Here is a 24,560-nt window from a genome sequence, read left to right on the forward strand (position 1 = left end):
ATACTATACTATACTATACTATACTATACTATACTATACTATACTATACAGTGGTACCTTGGTTTACAACCATAATCCGTTCTGGAGGTCTGTTTGTAAACCAAAACACATTGTAACCCAAGGCGCGCTTTCGCCAATGGGGCCTCAAAAAAAAAGTGTTCGTAATCCCCCCAAAATGGGTTGCAATCCAAAAAAAGTTTGCAAACCGGGACACACACTTCTGGGTTTGACGTGTTTGTAATCCAAAAGGTATGCAAACCAAAGTACCACTGTACTGTACTATACTGTACTAAAATGTTTAAAAGTCGTTGAATCTCTTCACTACACTTGTCATCCTCTCCTGCCACATCAGTAACGTGGTACCTCGGGTTAAGAACTTAATTCTTTCCGGAGGTCCGTTCTTAACCTGAAACTGTTCTTAACCTGAAGCACCACTTTAGCTAATGGGGCCTCCCGCTGGCACCGTGCAATTTCTGTTCTCATCCTGAAGCAAAGTTCTTAACCTGAAGCACTATTTCTGGGTGAGCGGAGTCTGTAACCTGAAGCGTATGTAACCCGAGGTACCACTGTATGGGCAGGCCCCACCATGAGAACCAATGAAGTTATGTGGCTTTAGCAGAAATGTTATAAAGGATTAAGTAAAAATAGATTGTTAATTGGTGAAAGGAGGAAAAGTAAAGTTAGATTATATCAAGATAAATTACAGGATAAAAACTGGGAAAGATGGAAAGGATTTGCTGAAATAGTTAACCGAACTAGAACACAAAAAAGGGAGGTGTGAGGAGGTCAAGGAAACAAGCAAATAAAAGATAAGTTATGGGAATATGCTTTGTGTTTTTAATTGTTTCTATTTTTCTGTTTGTTTGTTTTTTCTCTTTCCTTATTGTGATATGCTGTTTCGTTTTTGTTTAATTTGGTGTTTTCCTTTTTTCCTTTCTGTAACCCTTAAAACTCTAATAAATATTATTATTATTTTTAAAAAAGAGAACCACTGCTTTAGCTGTTCTTGTTTTTATCTGCAAGCCGCCTTGAGTCCCTGGCAGGAAAAAAGGCGGGGCAATAATAATAATAATAATAATAATAATAATAATAATAATAATAATAATAATAATAATAATAATAGTGTCATTCGCCTCTTTGGGGGAGGCGGTTCGAGCCGGGCCTGGGACGTGGCTCCTTCCAGAGGGATGCCCTGCAGTCGTCGGGCGGGCTGCAAACTCTCGGCGCTCTCTCGTGAGGGAAGGGAGTCCGCCATGGCACCTTCGCCCCGCGGCGCCGCCTTCCCTTCCCGCCCAGAGCCGGCGGCGGGGTTGCCGGGGCAACGGGCGCGAGGCCTGCTCTCCTCCGCGCGACCCGCCTCGATTGGTGCGCCGCGGCCGGCGCTTCTCTCTCCTCGCTCGGCCTCGGGGGCTGCAGTGATTAAGATGTCCCTGCTGAGGGCCAGTCGCTTGCCGGCCTCGGGAGCCAAGAGGAAGCCGCCCAAGAAGGCGAGGAGGAAGAAGCAGGACTGGGACGTGAGTACGAGCGGGGGGGGGGGAGCCAAGCTGTGAATAATAATAATAATAATAATAATAATAATAATAATAATAATAATGGCCTATTTCCCTTCTTAGTCCCAAGAGTCGTAGATCTGATTCATAAATGCAACTCACGCTTCCTAAATGCTTTATGACAGATTCCATTTGCTTTTTAAAAAATGAGTCAACCAAAAGCTTTACTTTCCCACTTTATCACCACAACAGTTATCAACACTATTAATAACCAGCAAAGCACATAATTTTAATTAGACAGCGCCTCTGTGACATCGAGCGGCAGAATAATCTGCCCACAAGAAGGAAATGTTGTCGGTGGTAGGATTACTTTCCACCTGGTCGGTCGTCTTGACACTTGGTTAAATTTGCAAAATTTAAGGGTCCCCAAATACAGACGTGCTTCCACTTTGGCAAGTTTGAATATACTGCCCTGGGCTGCACTTGAGAGTCGATTTCCAAAAAATCCCCTGTGGAGATGGCAGGATTGAGTCAGTGGCTCATGTGCTTCTGGCCTGAACTTTAGAAAGATTTGAGGAGTGAGGTGATTTTTTTAAAAAAATAATATTTATTAAAGTTTCAAAGAAGTTACAAAAATGAAAAGAAGAAAGAAAGAAAGAAAGAAAAGAAACAAAAAGTACAAATTACAGAAAAATAAAAACAATTAAAAACAAATCAGTCTTTCCATATCTTATCTTTCATTTGCTTGTTTCCCTGACCTCCTCACACCTCCCTTTTTTGTATTCTAGTTCAATAGTTGTTTCATCAAATCCTTTCCATTTTTGCTTTTATCTTAATAATTTATCTTAATATATTGTATCTTTACATTCTCACCTATTCTTAAGAGGAGTGAGGTGATTATCCCTCTATTATTGTCCATTCCGGGTCGCTCAGCTATTGCTACTGTGTCCTTTCAAGATGATCAGGTGACAGCAAAAACTGGAAGGGCAATTAGAATAATATCTCTTATTTGATTATTGATGTCAACCCCCCAAAATGTATTTTCTAGAGTTAAGTTTTTACCTCTATCTTCAGTATATTTTATTCTATTTTATTGCGATGGCTAGTGGCTGATGCAAATAAAGATTCCTCTGAATTGGAGAAGAAGGCGGGTTTTGCCCAGCGGGTTTGGAATCAAAACCCAAAAGGAACCAAACCCAATAAAGTCTAGTGTGTAAGCTTTTGACTTTACCAACACTTCTGTTCAGGCTGGAGATATATATATATATGCTTTCGTAGATTTTCACGGGTACAGGAATGCAGGTTTTGGTGTCCTCGGGTGTCTTCCCGTGTAAAAGTTGGGGTGTCTAGGCGACGTTTCGACGAGGTCTCACTCGTCATCTTCAGGCTGGTGCTTTCGGCTTCTTGTTACTGGAACAGAGCGGGATCTCAATGTTTGAGTTCCTATAAATACTGTAGAGGGGGTGTGGTGTCTAGCCTCCAATGTTCTGGGCAGAGAGGAAGTTCCCAGGCTAGTGTGCCTTTTCTTCTTTTGTTCCTTAATTACTTGAGAGATACCTTGAGTGATTTCTTGAGTGATATCCTGAGTACCACTTAGGTGGGTCATTAGGTGTGGATTAGTTGCTAAAGTCTTTGTGTCTTGACCTCTTGAACTTTGTGAAGAGTTTTCCTGAGAAGATGGCTGTATTGCACTTAGCTGTGCTTTGGCTTGGCTTCGTGTATAGGGGCGAGCTGTGGTTTTGTGGCTTGTGTCAGCCAGATCTGTGTAGGGATTGCAGGGGGGTGCAGCATCCGGAGGTGCCACCATGGACTGGCTACTGGATGGTGTCAGTAATTCATCTGTGGAGAGGGTCTGGGTTTGGGTCTGGTGTGGTTGATTGGTGTTGGCGTTCTGTGTGCCTCTGGATCTGGTGTCAGTTTTTGTGGGGAGGGCTAATTTCCAGATGTCTGGCAAGCGGGATGTGTCGTCACGCTTGTTCATGTTGTGAGGGTGTTTCTCTATCTCGATGGCTTCCATGATTATTCTCTTGTGGTGATGTTCCGTGTTAAAGAACAATTTGGAATCTGCAAAATTAATTTCGTGTCCTGTTTCTTTCATGTGTTGGAAAAGAGAGGAAGTTTTTTCTTCTTTTTTGACGGCATTCTTGTGTTCTGCGATACGTGCATTTATTCGTCTGTTTAATCAACCACACCAGACCCAAACCCAGACCCTCTCCACAGATGAATTACTGACACCATCCAGTAGCCAGTCCATGGTGGCACCTCCGGATGCTGCACCCCCCTGCAATCCCTACACAGATCTGGCTGACACAAGCCACAAAACCACAGCTCGCCCCTATACACGAAGCCAAGCCAAAGCACAACTAAGTGCAATACAGCCATCTTCTCAGGAAAACTCTTCACAAAGTTCAAGAGGTCAAGACACAAAGACTTTAGCAACTAATCCACACCTAATGACCCACCTAAGTGGTACTCAGGATATCACTCAAGAAATCACTCAAGGTATCTCTCAAGTAATTAAGGAACAAAAGAAGAAAAGGCACACTAGCCTGGGAACTTCCTCTCTGCCCAGAACATTGGAGGCTAGACACCACACCCCCTCTACAGTATTTATAGGAACTCAAACATTGAGATCCCGCTCTGTTCCAGTAACAAGAAGCCGAAAGCACCAGCCTGAAGATGACGAGTGAGACCTCGTCGAAACGTCGCCTAGACACCCCAACTTTTACACGGGAAGACACCCGAGGACACCAAAACCTGCATATATATATATATAGAGAGAGAGAGAGAGAGAGAGAGAGAGAGCGCGAGCAGTGCCTCCCAAACTTTTTTTGGCCATGCCCCACCTAAGCACCTCTAAAATCCTGATGCCACCCCCCACCCCCGTGACATATAATTCTTATTATTCAAAAAGTGAACTATTCAAGTGGAGGAAGCCTAAAAGGCTATTAACTCGGTGTAACTCACTTTCAAATGGCCCCACTTAAAAATCAAATTGTCCCCCTTTGGGGATGGGCCCCACGTTGGGAACCATGGATATATATACCGTGGTACCTCAGGTTAAGTACTTAATTTGTTCCAGAGGTCTGTTCTTAACCTGAAACTGTTCTTAACCTGAAGCACCACTTTAGCTAATGGGGCCTCCCACTGCTGCCGCACAATTTCTGTTCTCATCCTGAAGCAAAGTTCTTAACCCGAGGTACTATGTCTGGGTTAGCGGAGTCTGTAACCTGAAGCGTCTGTAACCTGAAGCATCTGTAACCCGAGGTACCACTGTATAGAGGGAGCGAGAGGGTAGGGGAGAGAAGGTGTTAGGGGTATAAAGGCTGTCGTTTGTGGAAGTTTCCTGTGTGCTTATGCGGGAATTGCTGCCCCAATGGGACACGGAGGGAGATATTTGCGAGGTGTGGAAGTTCTCAGGCTGTGCACGACTTCATGATTTTTTTGTTAGCCTCCATCCTCCATGGAGGAATTAATTCTGGAACTTTTAGTCCAGCTTGGCAACTTGTGCCTGAGTCTCCCCGATTTCACGTGTCAAAACAATCACAGATGTGAGAGCCCAGGCTATCAAAATTTATGAGAATTTAAAACCATTTAAAAAAATGTTTACTTGGAAGTATGCCTGCTTTAGCTATTATTTCCTTTGGTGTAGTAGTCATATTCCAACTGTGCGCAGATATAATATTGCAGCAGTGCCGTACTCATTTTCTTCTTCTTTCAGTAGTGCAGTTCTTCTTGTCAGCAGCTTGCTCGCTTGGCAAAAGATTCCTGCATTACAGGGGCTTGGATTAGATGACCCTTGTGGTCACTTCCAACTCTTAGGATTATAAGACTTTCCTCAACTGAGGAGGCAGCGGTGCTCTTTCCATTGTATTGTATAGCCCTGCCCTCTAGGTTCCTGGGTGTGCTAAAATGGGGTGGGATGGTTAGAACTGACCTATCTATAGATAGAAGAACTTGGAGAACATATGTTATTAATTTGATGCACTTGGTTTCATGTTCTAACCTTGCATTTGGTATGCTTTGTTGCAGAACACTGTTCATGATCTCACCGTGCATCGTGCAACTCCTGAAGATCTCGTAAGCTGGGAATTTGTCTTTCTTGACATACTAGGGAGGGACTTAAGGAGGCTTGTCTTAGACATAAAATTATACAAGTAAACCACAGACTTGCTCTTTTTAATTCTGGATGTGTCCCAGTCATGTATAATGTGGAGGCTGGGGTCCAGTGCTGCATTTTGGATGAAGAGAAAACTGACTAGGGAGAGGGGTTACAAACTGTAATGATGCAAGTGCAAAGGGTGTGTGCAGTTAGCATCCTGTATCCCTTGTATGCTCCCTTCTGCTGCTGATAGTGCAGGTCTCCACTACATTTGATGGCTAGCCCATTGGCCATCCCTTATCCATCCCTTCCATGCTTCTCTGTTGCTTGTTCTCGCGTTCTCTGACATGCTCACAGTCCATTGCAAAGCTTCTATTAGCTGAACCATCTCCAAGTGTTTAGCTTGTGCTTTTGTAACGGTCTGCATAGGGCACTAAGATAGTGACCCTGCTGTCTAGTTTTGCCCAGTGTATAGAAGTGTAAAGACAAGAAAGCCTTCTAGTTGTTTTGTACCGTCACTGTCATCTCCTTCATTTGTTCCTTGGCCTCTGGTCTGAGAAAAAACTATTCATTTCCAGGTTCGACGCCATGAGATGCACAAGTCAAAGAACAAAGGCATTGTACACTTTGAACTGCAAGAAAAAGCACTGAAGAGCAAATGGAAGAAGCAGAGACCAAGAGTTCCAGAATCTCTGGAAAAAAAGAAACTGGCCTTGATGAGAGAGGTAAGAAATGGTTATAGAGTTTCCTTGCGGCTGATATAGTAAGCTAGTCTTCAGCTGGGGGTGGGGAGAGCTCTGTCTGCATGGTGGCATGCATAGTTCTTTCCTCCCAACTATCTGAGATCCAGCTTACTTTTCACGTGTGCAAGCCTTCCTGGTGAACTATTCATTCATTCTGTGCCTGGAGTTCTCTGATTTGGAGAGGGCACACTGAGCCTCATAGTGTGCTTCAACCTTGTAAAGTGAATAAGATCACAAAAGTATGTTTATGCTGGTTAAAAGGGAGTCGGAAACCACATCCTCTGAGACCAGGCGGCTGGGTTTTTTTAAAGCCTACTACCAAGTGTCCTTGTAGAAAGGGAGTGGAATGATCCATAATTTCTCCACTAGCCCAGTGAATTTGTTTGTTTGTTTATAAGGTCTCAGAGCAGGTTACAACAATACAATTATACCTTTATAAAACCAAGTAAAGCAAGTAAAATTGTTTCAGACAAAAACAGAACAGTACACATTAAACAAAACCTGGATCCCTTTTTAAAAATTGGTGCTACGTTGGCTACTTCCCAGCCCTCAAAAGATCTTGGGGACAAGTTATATATTTTTGTTATCCTTTTGCTAGCTATAATGTTGTCTTCATTAAGGCGGGTCATAAAATAACATCATTTTCAAAGAAGCATTTAGTATTCTAGACAATGCTGTACAAATAAGCCTAAGATGAGTGCTAAAGAGTGACTGGCATAGACTGCCTTGGTCATGCCTCAAAATAAGTAATTTCAAATATTTGCCACATGTAGATGTATTTTTAAATGTGTTGTTTATTGAATTAATCATTCCCATTTATTGGTCCTATTAAAAGGTAGCATTTCAAGGATGATATAGGCAGCAGTAGTAATCATTTATATGATTAATAGTGGCATGTAACCTGTTTAGAAGAGTGGGTAGGGCCTGGGGAAGGAAAGAGAAGTATAAAATGTGTGTGTTCTGTGCTTTCATTTTTTTAGATTCTTTCTGATCAGTACCAGTTACAGGAAGTCCTGGAGAGATCTGATCAGGCCATGGCTGTGGTGAAGGATCTATTTGGAGATGCCCCTCGCAGGCATTTAGGTGAAGTTTTACTGAGTGAGAAATAGTTTTGTTTCGCAGACCCAAGCAAACCCAAAATGAAAGCTGTTTGCTGGAAACGATAGCTTCATGTTTCCTAGTGTGATAATAACATAGAAATATGTTCTTTGACGACAGCCACAACCATGCCTCCAAATTTTCCTTGTAGCATACAGGCAACCCCCCAATTTACACGTGTTCACATCTACATGCACATTGTGCCTACCCCAGAAGTAACCTGGAAATGTCATAAAATACATTTTATGTATTTAACATAAAGGGTGGGTTGCAGGCTTTTGCGGGCTTTTTCAGGTACACACAGTTTTACAGAAGTGCTTGATGATCCAGAAACCAAGCCCTGAGCAAATCGGGGGTTGCCTGTATAAGCAAGTGATCTATTTGAACTGAATTCTGTTGGTTTTGCTAAGAGAATAATGGCTGGGTCTTGACTGGTGCTCCAGAGAGTTACACAGTGTAAATTGCCAGTGTGGAAACCATATTTTCCCCCTTTGCGTCTACAGATGTTTCACCTATAGCAGCATATACATGTCCACCCCATTTGGCCTGATTAATTCCACCACATACAGTCCCTTCCTCTGCATTTGTTACTCAGTTGGCAAACTATGAGCTGTATCATGTTTCCTATGAGGAAAGGGTACAGATTTATAAAGTGATACATATATTGTGGAGAAAGTGGATAAAAGACCCTTCTCTCTCTTTCTGGCCCACAAAAGCGTATCATGCAATAAAAACTTTAGTGTTTAAGAGCTTATGGTGCCACACAGTGTTCTATTGTTTTTCTACAACAAACTAACGGTATCTAGAATTTGTAGAAATATAAGATAGTTTCTCCATGGAAGGCAACAAAGGATTGCTACGTTTATGCAGTAGGCTCAACGTCTAATCTTGGGCCTAATGAATGGAAGTCTTCATTTCTTTTCTACCCTCTAGGTTTCCCAAATGTGACTGTGGCTCCTGATTATGATGTAGAATCCTCTCAAGGTCCCATCGTACAAAAATGTGATCCCCCCACACAGCTCTCTCTTCTTAGTGATTCTGTCATGGATCCACAGGTGGCGTGTTTTCCATGTAAACTTTGTCACTAAATAAATAGAATAGACCAAGGACCGTGTCTTTTGCATTTGATACATAGACATGCCTTTTCAAATTATACCAGTGTTAGTCATTCTGTGGAGTGAAATTGAATGGCAAGCACATGCCAATTAAGAGAAGATGTCTGCAGATAAATTGTTGAGGATAAGATCCATAGTTGCAGCAGCGACTCTTAAGACATAACAGAAGAGGCGCTTGAAATAACTCTTAAGACTGCAATCCTTTGCATACTTATGTGGGATTAAGTACCATTGAACTTGGTGGGATTTACTTCTGAGTAGACATGCATAGGGTTGTGCTGCAAATACAAAATTGAATGCAGAAATAAATGTTTGTACTCATTTTATTTTAGCAAATTACTGACAGTAGTGGGTACAAATAATGTTTATGGAAACCTGAACACTTCAGTTTTGACTTTAATGAAATCAAGGCAATATAGATTGAAAGCAATAGTGTGTTTGCACTAGTTGCTTAAAAATGCTGTAGCATTACAGTAAGTGTTCACTTTCCACTTCTGGGCAATTGGGAATTGTCTTTCTGCCCTCTGCTGGTGTGAAATTAAATTTCTTGGGACACAAAAATGTGTGTTTCCTTTAGCTGGGCTTGCAGTAGTTGTGATTTCTGGCTATTGGCTCACTGTGTTTTGTCAGCCTATGAAATATGTCAGTTTAAATTTCTCCCATGCAAATGTTTGAGATGTTATATCTGTCTCCTGAAAGGCTCTCAATGAAGTAGAAGGAGAAAATTATTTGATGTGCAAGACAAACAGTGAGAACGATACATATTTGAGCTTCAGATCTGACACTGATACAGAGAGGTAAGTGTGTATCTCTGTCTACCTTTATAGTTTTATACACTCTGCATAAGCACAAATAGTTTATTGCTTGATACATGATCTACTAATCCAGCTATTCAGCTCTGCTATTATCTCTCATGTATATGATCTTCTAAATGTTGCTATAATGCTTAAATATAATCAAACTTTTGCCTTTTAAATTTATATTAAAAACAATATCACAATAAACCAGAACAAGATATAGTACATATCCTTTACATATTTGTAACATCACTGGGAGATATAATTTAAATATCCAAATACAGGCATGTAACAATGAAGGTTAAGCTAACACACACTGTGGCAATAAATATTTCCAAAATGTCTTCTTAAACTTAGGCAATATTATATTAGCATCTTGTCTAGTTAAAAATGCTGTGAAAGGCCTCCACATTGCTATGGAGTTATCATGACTTGCAGCACCTTTGAGGACTCTACTTTGCTTCCCAGCTACACAATAAACCACATTTTGCCTGCCAGCATTAAACTGTAAATGGTGATGAGTGAAGCCAGTGCTGGGCTATTTCTATTCATGGTGCTGCTAGCAAAAATATAATCAGCTCTTTATAAAAGAGCTCTTGTGTGGCTTCTGGAATCACTGCCCAAAGGGCTAGTGCTGGATCTAATGCAATCAGCTTTGTTCCACTGTAGCTGATATTTACCAAAATACACTTTGCCAAAATAAGTATAGTATGCGGTACTGATAGCTATCTAGCTGCAAGGTAGGAATGATGCTGTAAACTAAGCACAGCATAGGGTATCAAACCATGTCCATTATGGCTAAAATAATGTTTCTGTTAAGGGCATGGCGATACAGTTGTAACCTTCCTAAAGTTGTTCTGCATCTCTGCTCTTCACTTAGGATGTTTCACCTTCTGAAAGAAGAAAACTCTGTCGCCGGTGGCCAGCATGAAGTTTCTAAGCAACAAGTATCATCACAGGAAGTCTATGTGCTTTCAACCCCAACAACAAATGTTCAGCCATTGGGATCCACAGGTTCATTTTACTCTCTTTTTAAACAACAAACCAGTCAGAAATGAAACAGTAGCTGCTGTGGCTTGCTGTAAGGAGGCATGGGGGACCTGCGGCCCTCCAGATGTCACACATCATCTCCTCTTAGCCCCAGCCAGCATGGCCAGTCGCCACGGATGATGGGAACTGTAGTTCAGCGATATCTGGAGGACCACAAGTCCCCCACCTTGCTGTAGGGCATGGATGGAGAACTACAGGCTCAGGAGCCAGATGTGGCCTCTAGATCTCTCTGCCTGGCCCTCAGGCCACAGCCAACACTGGCCTTGTTCCATGCCCTCCTTATCCTAGCTGAAATGTAGCCAAGAGTCTTGGCTGGATGGTGGAATGAAGGCGGTGTTGGTGCATAGAAAGCGCTTTGCATAGATGGAACATAGGCTCGTGTACAAAGGTAGAAGTCCCATTCATTTCTCTGCTCACTTTTGCCTCTGGCCTCATCCGTCACTGGCAGACAGTCCCCAGAAATTTCCCCATGAGTAATTGCAGCCCTCAGATTGAAAAGGTTCCCCAACCCTTCTGTAGGGGAAAGTATGTTTTGGATTATTTTAGACTAATTAAAACACTGCCTACATTTTTTTAAAAAATTCATTTAGCCCTTAATGCTACTAATGTAGTCAAGAAAGTCCACTCAAAACTTCGGTATGAAGAGCAGACTCCGGATGCCACATACATTGTGCAGCAAGTACTGAACGCCAACGTAAGGAAGCAAAAGCAAACCACCAAAGGTATGTCTTAGTGTACCTCTTCTCGCGTATATTTCTCAGTCTCTGTTCGGTTGCGGCCTCCCTTGTGCCCATCTGTGTGGAACAGTTTGTCTTTTGGAAGGAGTGAATTAACCTTTTTAAAATCAGACTTTACCAAATATACGTAGTGTGAAGATTCTTATGTGAAACAATCTGCACCCTTGGGAAATAATAATTCCTGTGTATAATGTGTATGTATATAGCACTCAAATCCAAGATGTGTTTCTACACCTAGAGGGTGCTGCTATTTCGACGAAAGGAGCCAACAAGATCTTCATTTCTTGTGAATTGCTGCTAGCCTTCTGCTGCTCCTTAATCTAGTTTGGAGTTTAATCTAGTTTATGCATAATACTGTTCTGTGCATTTCATAAATATGCCAGATAGAATTACAAAAGCAGTAAATGGAAGAGTTTAGATTCGATAAGAAAATAAGTACTGCATGCATTCCAGCATATTACCCAAAATTATTGTTTCTCCTTCACATCCCCCCACCCCACAATGCTCCCCCCTCCATGGCCTAACTAGATAAGTTTTATTTTGTGCTGTTTTGCAGGTATCTGCAGTAAGGTAATAGTGTAGCATTCACAATTGGATCACCTTGTTGGTCTGCCTCTTACTATTTTGTGACTAGTATACCTTTGAAGGGACACAGGTGGCGCTGTGGGTTAAAGCACAGAGCCTAGGACTTGCTGATCAGAAGTCGGCGGTTTGAATCCCTGCGACGGGGTGAGCTCCCGTTGCTCGGTCCCTGCTCCTGCCAACCTAGCAGTTCGAAAGCACGTCAAAGTGCAAGTAGATAAATAGGTACCGCTCCGGCGGGAAGGTAAACGGCATTTCCATGTGCTGCTCTGGTTCACCAGAAGCGGCTTAGTCATGGTGGCTACATGACCCGGAAGCTGTACGCCAGCTCCCTCAGCCAATAAAGTGAGATGAGCACCGCAACCCCAAAGTCGGTCACGACTGGACCTAATGGTCAGGGGTCCCTTTACCTTTATATAATAATAATAATAATTTTCCCAGCCACTCTGTCTAATTGCTGTCTAAAGCTTGAGTTGTTCTGCAAGGATTTAAAATTTCCAAACTTCATCAAACTTTAGCAAAGTGGCGGGGAACCTTTGTAAGCACCTTAATTCCCTTCAGCTAAAGTCTCCCTCCCATCGCTTTTATTTGCGTCAAAGCACTCTGTTTAAGTGCTAACTTCTGCATTGCTAAGGACAGCATGCTTTCTTGTCCTCTTCTCAGTGAAGAAGAAGCAAAGTGTGCAGACCCCAGAAGCACAGAAGAGGAGTAACTCGAGTGCTGCTGCAGCTTCCCTTGACCTCCCCAATGGCAACAAATCCAGCCTTGAGGTCTTGAACCAAATGGTGCGCGATATGGAGAATGAAATGGAGGAATATGAGAGATGGATGGGCCATGAAGTCCAGCAAGTCCACAGCAGCCAAGGTCTCTCTGGATTTACCCGCTCGCTGGTGAACGCTCTGTGTCGGGTTCTGCGCTACTTGAAGGAGGTGGGAAGATATAGCAAACTGCTGCTTGTAGCCACCATAATATTTTGAGCAATGTTGACTGTGCTTTTTCAGTAGTTTGGTGCTGTTTGTTTTAGTTTGTTTCCCACTGATTTCGAAGAAAGTAGTATTTGCTTTGGATTTATGTCCATTCTGTTGCACCAGCCTCAGAACAGCTATTTTGAATATACATATAGTCAGATGATTAATGAACAAATGTAAACTTGTTTTTTTAAAAAAAAAAACCACACACCACAAACTCCCTTATACCTCTCCCTCTAATAGTGAACTCATGTGGTGGATGCCAAAGCAGGGCCACTGAGAAACAAGAGGGAGGGAGTGGCAAGCTAAAATCTTTAAAAACCATAAACTTAAGACCCTTGTTAGGACTGAGTACAGTCACTAACGAAGTAATATTGAGTGTTAGTTGGACAATAGGTAGTGGGGTTGGACTATCACAACTTGGCTGTCCACACTGACATATGGGTAAAGTTACATTGCATAATTTTGTTGCAGGTTCCACTTGCATACTCATAGTACCATTTCCAAAATTCCAGTTCAAGGTGCCAGTTACTGGTTTGATGCCCCTCAAAGGTTTAGGCCCAGCTGTCCATCCCGGGGAACACCATCCATCATTCCTTTTTCTCTAGGCCCATATAGGATGGAATCACACCTCACTTTGTTTGCCATAATAGTGCAGAAAAATGCAACCAGTTAACTCAAGGAATATTTATAACTGTGGCCACCATGTTATGTTACGCTCTTCAAAGAAGACTCACCAGTTACTGTGGTGTGGTGTGCTTTGCCAGGTGCAATGGCTGCCTTTTAATACATTTAATAATTATAATTGTTTTTATGGGCGTTAGGTTGGATTTACTAGGTCAGACTTTATGTTTAAATTGCTAGTTTTGTACTGCTACATTGTTTTTCCTGTTGCAAAAAAGCATATGGGGATTATACCTGAATTTATTTTTATTTGAAAACATTTATTCTTTGAGTAGGAGGGAGAAAAGGGCACACCATGATCCCTACATTCCATCAATTTACCTGGGATGAAAGTATATTTAGGATGAGCCAAACTTCATTACTGATGACATAGAGGCCCTCATTCTGATAATCCGCAAGTGTAGTTGGGGGAGATTGAGGGTGTCTCTGTACAGAGGATGTTTTTCAATGCTATTCAGGTTAGACCCATTGAAGTCAATGGATATGATTAATTTAGGTTCATTGATTTCCATTGGTCTACTCTCAGTAGGACTTAGTTGAATACCGCCCACTGTATTTAATCCCTGCTTAATGCTGCCAAGGCAAAGCAGACGACACCAAAACAACCTCTTCCTTATAATTAGAGCTGGTAGTAAGATCAGTTTCTGATCTATTTCCTGCAAGGAGAAGGTGCATTGAACATTCAGCTAGTGTAACATGCATCCTTTTCGTACTTCCCCCGCCCCCCTACCCTTTATGCCCCAGTATTTTGGCTTCGACTTTGAAGGTACGGGAGGGAGAGCTTCGCCTTTCACTTTGAAGTCTGCCCTTCATTCAAATGCTGCTGAACCCTGATAACTCCTGCTTTCACAATGAATACTTCAGCTGTCGCTTTACTGGGGCTGATTCCTCCCTCTCCCTCTTTCCCTGTCCCCAAAAGACTGAGACAAGGCTGCGTCAAGAAAAGCTGAACAGGCAACAACTTGAAGGAGAGCTAAGTGAACACAGGGCCCTCATTGATGCTCTAACTGCTGAAGTCCTCCTGGCGAGAGAAGAAAATATTGCTATGCAGGTACTACCCAGAATCACTGTTAAGCTATGTAACCTAGGCACGACCTGCAATTGGAATTTAATGCCGGCATATATTCCCTTTGCTTGGTGATGTGATGTATTTCCAGACACAATGCTTTGAATGCATTGGCAGAGCAGCAAGGGGCTAAATGACTTTAGTAGCTTAACTTGAGCAAGAGATGGACTTGTACCCCTTGTCACCTTATCTCTATGGGGATTCAACTCTGTATCCTCATGATACATTTGCAGTCTTCTCCTTGTTCACACCTAGTATTTTTGCTTCCGCTGTGAGGGCATATCTGACCTTTTGGCTCCAACTTCAGAATTCATGTGATAAACACTTTAGTAGCACTCAGTTATTATTTATGTTATATGTCTATTGCATTAGTACAGTAGAAAGCAAATATGTGCTCATGGGACTACTAGGGGTGTGGGCAGATGCTTGGAAATAACCCATTATGCTTCATGTTTGCCTGTTGGAAGTGAATCAGAATGGTGATTTTGGTCCATTTCTTGCTCCCTTTTTGTCTTCTAGAATAAGTTTCAGCACTACACGGTTGTAACAGATGAACAACTGACTTCACTCACACGTGCATTTAAAGGGCTTCCCATTACAGATTCTGGAGAACTTTCAGTCAGGAGTCCAGAGGCAGCTCAAGGTAAAAGTCTTCACCAGGGAAACCTCAATAATCTGAGTGACACAACAGTTTCAAAACTTAAAGTTTTAAAAAACAGCTGGACTGCTGCTTGATAGCTGTCTGATTTGTTCAGGTGGTGATTGGTTCTGAATGTATAGGTACCTACACATGGTGTTCATTGTGGTTTTTCAGGCCTTTGCCCAATACAGTGGAACCCTGGTTCTCGAACTTAATCTGTTCAACTCCCAAAACCATTCGAAAACCAAGACGCGGCTTCCAATTGGCTGCAGGAGCTTCCTGCACCTCAAGCGGAAAACATTCAAAAACATTCAAAAACCGGAACACTTACTTCCGGGTTTTCGGCGTTGGGGAGCTGATTTGTTTATCAGCTAAGCCGTTCACAAACCAAGGTTTGACTGTACTATATCAAACATGGAAGAGTAAATAGCTGTTATGGTCCCCATTCCAACACTGCACTAAGTAAAGTAAAGGGATCCCTGACCATTAGGTCCAGTCGTGACCGACTCTGGGGTTGTGGTGCTCATCTCGCTTCATTGGCCAAGGGAGCCAGCGTTTGTCTGCAGACAGCTTCCGAGTCATGTGGCCAGGATGACAAAGCTGCTTATGGCGAACCAGAGCAGCACACGGAAACACCGTTTACCTTCCCGCCAGAGTGGTACCTATTTATCTACTTGCACTTTGATGTGCTTTCAAACTGCTAGGTTGGCAGGAGCAGGGACTGAGCAATGGTAGCTCACCCCATCGTGGGGATTCAAACCGCCAACCTTCTGATCAGCAAGTCCTAGGCTCTGTGGTTTAACCCACAGCGCCACCCGCGTCCCCCAACACTGCACTACTTTCCCACTAAAATCCCTCCAGGCCGTTGTTGGTCTCTGAAGGTGATATTTGAAGTCAACAGCAATTCTGGGGGAAATGACAGTCACTGTCCATTTTTTCCTTTAAAATGAAAAGCATCAAGCACATTTTTAAAAAGCATGGTTAACATAACATTTAGTTGGCCCTAAGATTCACTGTTAGATTTGATTAACTGTTTCAAGTTTTCCTCTAATATAATACATTGCCCTCTTTATTCTCTCATCAGAAAAATGCCTCTCAAACTACGTTGGGCCAAAGAGAAATACACAAGTGGATATTCCCAATAAAGCCCCAGTGTTTCCAAATCCTTTGGATAAAATGCATCCAACCCCAACTTTACCAGCTTGTTTATTCCAACCAGCTGTTTTGTTATCTCCACCACAACAGAAGAGCAACCAGGCATGGCCTCCTCTTCAGAATGGTAAGAGGGTCATTTTGACTGCATGACAGCTTCCTGACTTTGTTTCCGTAATCAACCCTCCATCAGTCACATTGTGGACAAGTCCTTTTATGTCTTCTAATCTAGTGTAGTATCTAGTCCTAAAAACATTGGTGACTGTGGCTATTGTTCAGTTAGACAATGTCAGGTCTTTGGTCTCATGCCTAGGAAACCCAGTCTGAATTTATAGGAGGACACTCCTTACTTCTAAACCAGCAAGCAATTGCTACACCTTGTACTTTTCCTCTTTCTCAGCTGGTTGGAGGCCCCTTGTTAAATTTTGCCACCTTGAGGACAGGATAGTGCTTCACCTGGGAGCCCCATTGCTTAAGATAGATCTACTTCGAAGAAAACTAAGGGCCGTCAGAGTTGTGGAAGACGTGATTAATATCATACCATATGTATTAATATATATACTCCCCAATCAGAAAATCATCACAGCACAGATCTAATGAAACAGAAACCAGATATTTGGGCAAGATTGCTTTTAAATTGCAGGCCACAAGCATTTGAGTTTCACCTCACTTGAAGGTCAACTTTGTATGTGAACATTTCCAGATAATAATTTGTGATCCTGAATACAAAATAAATGCACCTCCCAGGGTCTAAAAGGCCTCTAGGCCTATAGCATTGACATTAGATTGCTTTGAACATTTTGAACTGTTTCATTTAGACCTGGGGGCAGGTATGTTTCTTTTGTATTCAGATATCAATCCTTGAGTGTTAAATTAAAAAATGAGAACTGACACTCAAATTGGCATTATAACCAGCCTTCGCCTCTCTTTGGAACGTAGCCTTTTCACTCCCATTTTTTATTAGTCTAGGAATAGGATTTAATATAGTTGTACAGATTTATTTGGTCTCCTATGTTGTCTTTCCCTAGACTCCACTAGGAGAGAATCAGAAGGAGAGCAAAAGTCCTCTCTGTCGAACAAGCCACGGACGGTGGAAGAGGATGGCAGTTCGTTCACCCAGAAAGGTGCTGGTCCTTTGCAGAGTTCTGTACAGCCAGATGGCCAGCCATTAGTAAGTGCCTTCTCTGCGGTGCCAAGCCAAAGCTCTGACGGCTTTTCAGAGAGGCCTAATTCTGATGCGACCATGATGCTCACCCAGAGTGATGATCTGCAGGGACAAATAGCTGAGCTAACACTCCAGAACACTGTCATCAAAGCTCAGCTCAGCAAATTCAGGCATTGCCCTCAGGAGGCATGGGATATTTTGCAGCAGCCATTTTCGGCGCAGAGTGGATCAGTGCTAGAGGGGCAGGTAAGAATGTAAGAGAGAGTTGGGGTGAGCTCCCGTTGCTCTGTCCCAGCTCCTGCCAACCTAGCAGTTTGAAAGCACGCCAGTGCAAGTAGATAAATAGGTACCGCTGTGGCAGGAAGGTAAATGGCATTTCCGTGCGCTCTGGTTTCCGTCAGAGTGTTCCGTTGCGCCAGAAGCAGCGGTTTAGTCATGCTGGCCACATGACCCGGAAAGCTTTGAACAAAGGCCGGCTCCCTTGGCCTAAAAGCAAAATGAGCACCGCAACCCCATAGTCGCCTTTGACTGGACTTAACCGTCCAGAGGTCCTTTACCTTTTTACCTTTTACCGAGTTTTCTGAAACCTAAATAGTTATAGAATCATACGGCTGGATGGGCTGTTGGAGCTCATCTGGTCCAACCACCAGCTCAGCGCAGGGTCTTGAATGCAGGATCTGCCAGCATCCCTAACAGATCGCCGTCCATCCTCTGCTTCAATACCTCCTGCAAAGGAGAGCTCACCGCCTCCTCAAGGCAGTCTGCCACTACCGAACAGCTCTTATCAATAAAGTTTCTATTCCTGCCTTCTAGAGCAACAGAGGACAAATCAGTTCACATCATTAGTGTGATATTTTGATGGCACGGTCATGTCTCCCCTTAATCTCTTCCTCAAGCAAACCATTCAGCACCATCCTCATTACTCTCCTGTGGGTTCATTGCCCTTATTTCAGTTCAGTGTCCTGATTTAAAAGGCAGTGCCTAGAGCTGGACATGGTATTTCAGCCAACTTGGAATAGAGGGTACAGTGGTACCTCTGGTTACGGATTTAATTCGTTTTGGGGTGCCACCCCCCCAAAAAAAAATCCGTAACTAGAGGCACCACTTCTGCGCGTGTGCTTCTGCACATGCGTGAGCGGCGAAACCCGAAAGTATACACTTCTGGGTTTGCCGCGGCTGTAACCCGAAGATTCCGTAACCTGGAGGTTACACAACACAAGGTACTACTGTATCTTCCTTTTTACTCTGGGAATGAGTGCAGTACAAAATGACAAAGTGTTTGTTCCCTCCACCCGCAAATCTTATATGTGATATTATTTTAACTTATTACCTGTTCTTCACCTTAACATCCAAGGGTGGGTTGCAATTAAAAAAAATGTTTAAAACAACTTACTGAATGTCATTACTCCATTCAATGACATACTTTTTGAATGCTATTTTGTGTTCTATTTGAAAGCTGCTTAGCTTGGCATATGCAGAATTCTGTTAGCTCCCTTTTAAAACTCTACTCACAGGTCTCTTTAAAAATACTTTGAGTAAGTTAGGATTGTGGGAACTCCTTTGGTTGCTGTTCTCCAGCTACAAATAATTATAGACTATTACATTTTGCTTCAAACCAGTGATCTGTCATCTATCATGACCTGCCTTTACTTGACCTTGTGCTGCCAGAATGCTTTTTTGTGATTAAAGACCACGTTAGGTGGCTAAAAGTAGATTGTAGGAAAAAAGGTTGCTGATAGCTGCTACCGTTGGGTAACGCAGATGCACTGAGTCTGCCATGCAGCCAAGTTCAGTAATGAAAAGTATGAAAATGACTTTTAACTACCCTCTTGAATACTCATTTAGGGACATGGTGATGCCGTAAGCAGCTTGAAAGAATTACCAAGGAGCTTGGATGAACGAATAGCTGAACTGAACCGCCAGAGTGCAGAAGCACGCAGCAAACTGGTGCAGCTGACCAATCAGCAAACAATACCAACATTTGTCTCTGTGTCTCCGCCAGTTTCACCAATTCCATCACCACCCCTAAATCTGCTTGGTATGTTACCCACTATTTAAAAGCTTTTCTTACATCAGTGTTGGCAATATGGGTTGGTGTATTCTGATGATGGCAGCTGTCTTCACTTGATAATCTTTTTCTTCTTATCTTTTTTTGAATTTTTGAAAACATTCTGTTTCTCTATTTGGTAATTGCTTGATGGGCTTCCTCATTACTGGAACACCTGGACACCTAATAATTCTCTAATCAGATACTGTCTTTTCTAGAAAACGGAAAGAGAAGAACAATTGAGGTATCTGTTCCAGTTGCAGAAATTCTGGATAGTTCTAAAGAAAATAGTCCTTCTCCCGCCAGTGGATCCAGTGCAAAGAGGTCAGCTGCTTAGCTATTCTCTTTTTACAGGCAGGGTGGGTAGTATAAGCTTGTGTAAGGAGAAAAGCAATGACAAACATAGACAGCATCTTAAAAAGCAGAGACATCACCTTGCCAACAAAGGTCCGTATAGTAAAAGCTATGGGTTTCCCAGTAGTGATGTATGGAAGTGAAAGCTGGACCATAAAGAAGGCTGATCACCGAAGAATTGATGCTTTTGAATTATGGTGCTGGAGGAGACTCTTGAGAGTCCCATGGACTGCAAGATCAAACCGCTCCATTCTTAAGGAAACCAGCCCTGAGTGCTCACTGGAAGGACAGATCCTGAAGCTGAGGCTCCAAGACTTTGGCCACCTCATGAGAAGAGAAGACTCCCTGGAAAAGACCCTGATGTTGGGAAAGATGGAGGGCACAAGGAGAAGGGGACGACAGAGGACGAGATGGCTGGATAGTGTTCTCGAAGCTACCAGCATGAGTTTGAGCAGACTGTAGGAGGCAGTGGAAGACAGAAGTGCCTGGTGTGCTCTGGTCCAGGGGGTTACGAAGAGTCGGACACGACTAAACGACTAAACAACAACAAAGGAATACAGCTCAGAGAAGGGGAGCAGGATCTAGACAGAGGCTAGATCCTGAGCCCTTCTCCCCTTCTGTATGAAGTGAGGTTTACCCCAAACTGCCTGGTGGGCCATTCTCAGCAGCCTGGTGGATCCAATTGGGTCCATGGGCCAGATGTTCTCCACCCCATGCTAACTTATAGTCTGAAGATGTGGCTGCGATTTCCAGTGATCGTTACAGATTTTGGCTCTAGAAATAGAAGGTGTCTACCAGACTGCTTTCTTCACTTGAAATGCCTTGATAAGCAAATACAGACATACCTCTTAAGTTGAACGCCTTGTGAGTCGAACATTTTGGCTCCCGAATGCCGCAAACCTGGAAGTTTGCGAACGTTCTTTGGAACCTGAATGTCCGAGGCGGGTTCCTGCAGCCAATCAGAAGCTGCGCCTTGGTTTCCGAACATTTTGTAAGTTGACCAAGGTGCGACTGTACCTGGTTTTTCTCTCAAATAATATCTGCCTCCTAATTCTGTTACACATATAATGGGAAGTTAAATGTACATTAGAGCCTTGTTGAGGTACGTGAGAGGTCTGATGTGTTTCCATTAGCAGTCATCTATGGACTCAGGTGGTTAAATACAAATGTATATTTCCATTCCTTTCTCGCCTGTCTAGGTCTTAATTCATTTAGCTAGCCAATTCCATCAACGTGCATTCCTTTTTACTGAGTGACAGAGAAGCAGTCAAGTAATATATAGGCTTTAGTTAAAATACACGCCCACGCCCACATACACGGGGAAAGTTACCCCAGCCTCTTATTTCCCTAATTTTAGTCAATTCATGGGCCCCACTGGAGTCTTCTACAAAAAGTACCTGAGGGACCAGCCACCAAAGTAAGGAGGGCATAACCCTTTCTGGCCCTCCTACAATTCATACACTTATGTCAAATTATTTCTGATATTTGAATGAGTAAATCATCTACATCCTGGTTGTTGTTATGATTATGATTATTATAACAGGCATGGCCAAACTCGGCCATCCAGATGTTTTGGGACTACAGTTCCCATCATCCCTGACACTGTTAGCTAGGGATGATGGGAGTTGTAGTCCCAAAACATCTGGAGGGCCAAGTTTGGCCATGCCTGTTAGCAGCACCTGGACTCTAGGAGCTATATAATAGTTAAATTTAAGAGAAGACCATTTCTGCCTGCATGTTTATAATATAAAGATACAAGGCAATTAGGAAACAGGACAGTGCACTCAGCACCTGTAATTCTATACACTTCGTCTTTCCTAGCTCTCTATTATTTATGCCTACAGATCTGCAGATGTGTCTAGCCAGGTGTGCTTACCACTAAATACCTCCCTGGGAAATGTACAGTTGACTTATGACAGTCATAGAATAAAGGTAAGTCATTTCTAGACAGCCATACTTCCACCTTTTGGCAGTGTTCAGGGTGAGTGTCAAGCCTTAGATAGTCTAAACAACCAGTAAGATTAAATCATATAAACAAGGAATATTTGGTGTGATGTTGGAGGAGATGCCAGGAAACTGGGACTTACGTTCACATGTGGTGGGGGTGTAAATATGTACAGGGGTTTTTGGCAAAGGGTGTTTAAGGAGAAAACAGAAATCACTGGGTTGAAACTGACCGAAAGTCCAGAGGTAGCATTGTTATCAATTTACAAGGAGGTGGAAGGTTCGCAGGCTATGAAGGGCTTGCTCACAGGTTTATTGACAGCTGCACGAGTTATTATAGCTAGGAAGTGGAAGGGGCAAGGTGAGTATAAAATGGAAGAATGGTATAAAAAGGTGTGGGATATAGCTATTAATGATAAATTAACATGCGCTATTAAGGCAAGATGGGGAATATACAGGGGAAATTATTTTGAGGAGCTATGGAAGGTATTTGTAGAATTTGTACTGTTAAAACGGAAAGGGGTCAAACCATCGCAAAAAGTTGGATAGTTACAATGGAATGGTCTTGGGGTGGGGTGCACATTTTTATTTTTATATTATTATTACTTTGTTAAAATTAATAATAATAATAATTATAATAATAAGATAGTTAAAACAGAACCCCAAGATTGCAGAAGTAATATATATATATATATATATTTAAGGGGAGAACTGAAGGGGAGGCAAGGAATAAGTGACAGTGCAAGGAATGTAACAGTTCACTTTTTTTTCTCCATTCCTGTAGCCTAAAAAGCAAGGAGAAGATGGCTGGTTTGCCTTGTCAACCCATATTGGTTAGCCCCAAGCCCAGATGTTGTTTTAAAAGTGTTTTAACCCTTATAAAGTTCTAGAACAGGGGTGGCAACTCGTGAACCTCCAGATGTTGCATTGGCCATGACAGGAGTTGGGACGTCTGGGGCTGCCCCTGTTCTAGAGCCTTTTCTGCCAGGCCATGGACAAGGTCAGTCCTACCGGTTCTGCTGAGGTCTTTCCACATCTGTGGCTATGTACTTCTCGTCCATATTACAGTTGAACATGGTCTTGGACTTGTGTCATGTGTGCAGTCTGGAGTACAGGAGGCACTTGAACCAAGCAGTGTTGCAAAGGCATCTGTGTGCAGCAGAATTGTGTGGACAACTGCTTGTGTCATTCCTTTGACGTGAACCACAGAAGGATGGAGCGGCTCACATAGACAACTTGCTGTGCAGCTGCCTCCATGCTATTGTGTTTCCACACTGCTGGCCTCAGCATCCATTGGAAACCATTGTGGCTCCTGGATTTGTCCCTTGTTCTTTGATACTCATATCTGAAACATTTGGTATTGTATGAAAGAGGAATCTGTAATTGATAATTAATGTGTGCAGTTAATATAAGAAGATCAAGGCAATGTTTTAACCCTGTTAATGCTGCTGAGCAAATACTTTCTGGAACCAAAGCATTTTTTAAATGGTTGCAATAGTGACAGGCTTTATATCACATAAAGCAAATCCCTGGACTGGAATGTATAACTTTTGGGGTCTAGTTAATTGTTTACTGTGCCCATACCTGTCTTTATTTGCCGGGCAAATTTATCCTGGCATTAAGTCTAATAGTCCATGTGCTGCTGTTAAGAATTCGCCTATGCAAAACCACAGAAGGCAGCTATTTCCTGTTCCATGCAGTGTCTTAAATTTTTATCCAAAAAGTGGTGCTGTTACTATTGGCTCTGCAGAAGAAATACAAGCGTAGTATTTGTCTGTTCCATTACTGCAGTGGGAAGATGTATTAAAGTTATTTTTTACTGTGTTACTTTACATTTACATTTTGCTCTTCTGGTGCAAATGCAACAAAAACCTGTCAGAATAAAACTGTACTGTATTTAGCAATTGACAAAAGACACTGAGGGGAAGGGACCTGTTGTACTTCATGAAACAAGGTGTTCTGTAATCTAGGTGCAGCCACTGAGGAGACCTCTCTCATCCCACTCAAACCTCCTTCTACCCTAGGTGGGATGCAGAAAAGGGACTCTCCTGATCTTTGGGAGCAGAATATACAGAAGGAAGTAGCCCCTAAGGTGTATCCTAAGCTATCACAAGCACTTTGAATCTTGCCTAAAAGCTGACTGGTATCCTTTCAAATCTCTATCCCCAACTCTGTGTGAAATGGTATAATCACATTAATCTACATACAAATGTGGAAGGGCAATTTATAATGGCCATATGAGTACTGTCCTCCTTCCATCAATAGGTATTAGTCCCTTGGTTCCCAACGGCTTGGGGTGCCTTTATGTTACTATCATTTCAGACAGCTGATTTGACAAGGTATGCCAGCACCATTGTAGCTGAACAAACCTGAAACAAAAAATAAACACGTGAATGTGAAAGTTTGACAGGTTCATTCGTGAATGGAAAAATCTGCCGTTGGGCAACATTGGAAGTTCCAATCAGGACCCACAATAATTTAATAGCTGAGTTTGAAGAATTATCCTGTCAGAGATGCTCAGATTTCATAGCAGGCTGCTTAGGAGGCTAACTAAAAGTGACAACTGTATTGAAACCTGATTTCCATTCTTCAAGTATATTAATAAGGAGGTGAGCATATTTCAGGTGCACAAGCTTCTTTTCAGGAAGATCTTCTGCAACTGAAGCTGTTAATAACTTTCACATGTGTAGTGGAGATAGATGTGTTACACCTTACCTTGTTGCAGGAAGACATATATTTATAATTCTCTTTTTCTCAATTGTTGGAAAATTTACTCTGATTAAAATTCAATAAAAACTATATTTTACAAATGGTACGTATGTATAA

At 42.5% G+C, this 24,560-nt stretch overlaps 1 protein-coding gene across 1 annotated transcript; it reads left to right on the top strand.

The window, feature by feature from the left end:
- Positions 1 to 1,307: 1,307 nt before the first annotated feature.
- Positions 1,308 to 24,549, top strand: SPICE1 (spindle and centriole associated protein 1). Its single transcript, XM_083718804.1, has 17 exons — positions 1,308 to 1,514; positions 5,523 to 5,570; positions 6,171 to 6,317; positions 7,316 to 7,418; positions 8,367 to 8,488; positions 9,248 to 9,345; positions 10,226 to 10,359; positions 10,986 to 11,117; positions 12,378 to 12,643; positions 14,286 to 14,417; positions 14,952 to 15,075; positions 16,157 to 16,351; positions 17,253 to 17,635; positions 19,235 to 19,427; positions 19,655 to 19,760; positions 21,635 to 21,722; positions 22,519 to 24,549. Exons 1-17 carry the CDS (start codon positions 1,425 to 1,427, stop codon positions 22,570 to 22,572), a joined length of 2,415 nt encoding a protein of 804 aa, XP_083574930.1. The 5' UTR covers positions 1,308 to 1,424; the 3' UTR covers positions 22,573 to 24,549.
- The last annotated feature ends 11 nt before the right edge of the window (positions 24,550 to 24,560 follow it).

The sequence above is a fragment of the Podarcis gaigeae genome (genome assembly GCF_964106915.1).
Source record: "Podarcis gaigeae genome assembly, chromosome: 17".
NCBI lineage: Eukaryota > Metazoa > Chordata > Lepidosauria > Squamata > Lacertidae > Podarcis > Podarcis gaigeae.